This window comes from Leuciscus leuciscus (genome assembly GCF_965113295.1).
Source record: "Leuciscus leuciscus genome assembly, chromosome: 25".
Classification (NCBI taxonomy): domain Eukaryota; kingdom Metazoa; phylum Chordata; class Actinopteri; order Cypriniformes; family Leuciscidae; genus Leuciscus; species Leuciscus leuciscus.
The window spans coordinates 15,262,181-15,265,432 of record NC_138724.1 but is presented as its reverse complement, the minus strand read 5'-3'; the positions used below and the strand labels follow the sequence as shown (position 1 = coordinate 15,265,432).

The window sequence follows — 3,252 nt, the reverse complement described above, 5'->3', positions numbered from 1 at the left end:
AAAAAGTGGTGATTTGTTCACACTTTACACTACAGTGTCAATGTGTATTTGCATAAGTAAGTAAGCACCGTGTAATACTAATTAACTATGTGTAATTATTTAGCAGACGTTTGTAAGCACGCATTGTTATTAATCGCACCGCGAATATGTTTTCATCATTATGCCATGACAACATTTTGTTTCCATCTATTCAATTTCTACCAGATTTTTCAAATAATCCGCGTATAAATTTAAACTTTCATTAAAACAATTAAGGCAGCAACTTACGTTTCAAGTGTTTTAGTGTGATTATAGTTAACCTTTATCGTGATTTAATAAAATATATGGCCATCGCCTGACTGTAGTAAAAGACCATCCGTGGAACATTTTCTAGATGCTAATAAACATATGCTCATGGGCTAAATTACACATGTATGACTCCCTTGGCTCATTATAATGACGAGGCGCTCTGGTTAGTCGTGTGGAAACGGCTGGAAAAAAATGTGTCGCTACACGGTTTAATTTGCCCTCCACATGTTTACGTTGGGATGCAATTGACATTTTCGCTCTAAGGAGGCATAACAAAGCAGGCAGAAGTCATACGAACTGTGTCATGACAGCAAGACAAGCAAAAAGTAACTGTGACGATACAATGCAAACTGCATGCAAGTTCCAGCCAATTTCCATGTCAAACATCCCATTGCTCAGTAGCTCCATTTGTACGTGTGAATTGTAGACCAAGCACCCTACGAAGCGCGCAGAAAGGTTCACACACATACCTTCACACACTGTTACCGGGTGCCATCGCAGTTCAATTCCGGTTGCCGAGCCTTTTCACCCCTTTGCTCTGTCTTCAAATGGAAATGATTTCTATTGGCCCAAGGTGTCCATGTAAATAGGTGTAAATGAAACCAGATTATGCCTTTCTCCCAGCCCCCCTCCTCCCAAGGCGATTGTCATGTGATAGCAAAGAAGTGGCACATTAATGAAGCGCCTCTACAGGGGTCTTTTCTGCCCATGTCGCCACATAAAACTATCAGATGGTTAGAGGAAGGACATGGAGGCAGCCACTTAGCTCTTAGTCTTATCAAGAAAGAAGGAGAGAGAAAGAGAGAGAGAGGATCTGGTCCATTCAAACTGCCCTGGGAAGAAGGAAACCTTACTTCTTGTTTCTTGAGCTCACAGCTCCAAGGAAGTGAACTTGCAGGACGAGTCTCAGCTCTCTTAACAGAAAAAAAACTCATAAAACCCAACTGAGGACAGACATCCAGCTGAATTCCGACACAGAATTTTGGTCAGGATGCCTAGACCCGGGAGAAACACTTACAGCGACCAGAAGCCGCCGTACTCCTACATTTCCCTCACCGCTATGGCCATCCAGAGTTGTCCGGAGAAGATGCTTCCTCTCAGCGAGATCTACAAGTTTATCATGGACCGCTTTCCTTATTACCGGGAAAACACCCAGCGCTGGCAGAACTCCCTGCGCCACAACCTCTCCTTCAACGACTGCTTCATTAAAATACCCCGACGCCCGGACCAGCCCGGGAAGGGTAGCTTCTGGGCGCTACACCCCAGCTGCGGCGACATGTTTGAGAACGGGAGTTTCCTGCGACGCCGCAAACGTTTCAAGGTGATGACATCAGAGCACCTGGCACCCAGCAAGCCCTCGGACGCTGCCCACTACCTCCAGCAGCACGCCAAGATCCGGCTCAGCGCCCTGGGAACCCACCTCCCCCAGATGTCCAGCTACAACCTGGGAGTGTCCCAGCCGTCCACGTTCAAGCACCCGTTCGCCATAGAGAACATCATCGCCAGAGAGTATAAAGTGCCAGGAGGGCTGGCGTTCTCCACCGGGTACCCTCTGCACAACCAGCTGACCACAGCCTGGCCCCATATGTACAGCACTAGCATGATGGACAGCGCTGCGCCCATCTCCATGACCAGCGATTACAGTGCCTACGGTGTGCCCATCAAGTCGCTCTGCCACGGCGGACAGACCTTACCGGCGATCCCCGTCCCGATCAAGCCCACCCCGGCGGCGTTGCCTCACCACATCCCCGCTTTCCTATCGAACTCTCCCCAGTCGCTGAGCCCGACGTCCCCGCAGACAGCGACCAGCCAAAGCAGCCCAGCCACCCCGAGCGAGACTCTGACGGGTCCCGCGACGCTGCAGTCGGTCGCTGTGCACTGACACCCGCGAACGTGGGGCCTCCCCGGTCGACACCTGTACTCCAAAGTTGAATTTTAATAACAGACCTTGAAAAAACACTGGCTATACAATCAAGGCAAGAGCTATCTATGTTGCAGTGATGTTAATTTATGTGTATATGTGTTGAGATTTTTAAGTGTTGCTTTCGATGAGTCCAATCACATGGATCGACACGGATATCGTATTGTAAAATGGAGAGTTTTTACATTTTAAATATCCAGAATTTTACGTGTTTATTCGAACGGGGTTTGAACTGCTGACAAATTCCAAGCACTGCGATCTGCTTCATGTTTGAATCGCGCAAGGCAAAGCGCTCGTCGTTTTTACAGGTTATAATCGTTATCGCGCTGAAATAAATTGTAAGTTGGAATGCTCACTACTTTCGTGTAGTCATGCAACTAAATTTCCTAGACGACTAAACTTGTCTCAGTCTGCAAACCAAATACTATCCTACTTGATCTAAAAACACACACACATACACACCATGGCAAACTTGAAAAAAAAAAAAAAAAGTTTAAATAGTTTTAAAGCATAGGGTCACCAAGAAGTAAATATGTGAATAATTGCAAATAAGTGATATTGAATTGTGTCAAATGCACTTTTTAGTTTAGATGTTTTACATTCTATTTTGCAGGAAATGTTTTTGTGAGCGTTTAATTTAAAGCCGTGGTGACCATGTGTATTAAAAATGCCGTACATTTGTACTTTTTGTTGAGATATAAAGCATGCCTTTTTCCAAGACTTTGTGTTGTTCAAGCATGCGTGCTTTTAAAAGATGTGCAAAAACGTCTGCATTAAATTATAAACTTGGTCATCAGAATATTTTTTCATTAAAATTGTGTAAACCTAAATAATTGCTCTTGTATTTGTTTGTGCATTTAGCTTATGGTTTTCTCTTTATTCACATCCAGCTAGATTACTTACTCATGTACTATGTAAAAACAATTACAAAGACATTATTATTATTAGAAAATAATGCTGAAATACAAACATTATAATTAAAAGATACAGCACTGCTATTTGCGGGTGTAAATCTATTCTAACTTTTCATTTAATGTTAAAAA

The 3,252-nt window shown here is 44.0% G+C and overlaps 1 protein-coding gene across 1 annotated transcript; it reads left to right on the top strand.

Annotated features, from left to right (window-relative positions):
- The first annotated feature begins 837 nt into the window (after positions 1 to 837).
- foxb1a (forkhead box B1a) lies at positions 838 to 3,042 on the top strand. The gene has a single exon (XM_082159860.1). The coding sequence runs from the start codon at positions 1,280 to 1,282 to the stop codon at positions 2,168 to 2,170; it is 891 nt and encodes a 296-aa protein (XP_082015986.1). The 5' UTR covers positions 838 to 1,279; the 3' UTR covers positions 2,171 to 3,042.
- The last annotated feature ends 210 nt before the right edge of the window (positions 3,043 to 3,252 follow it).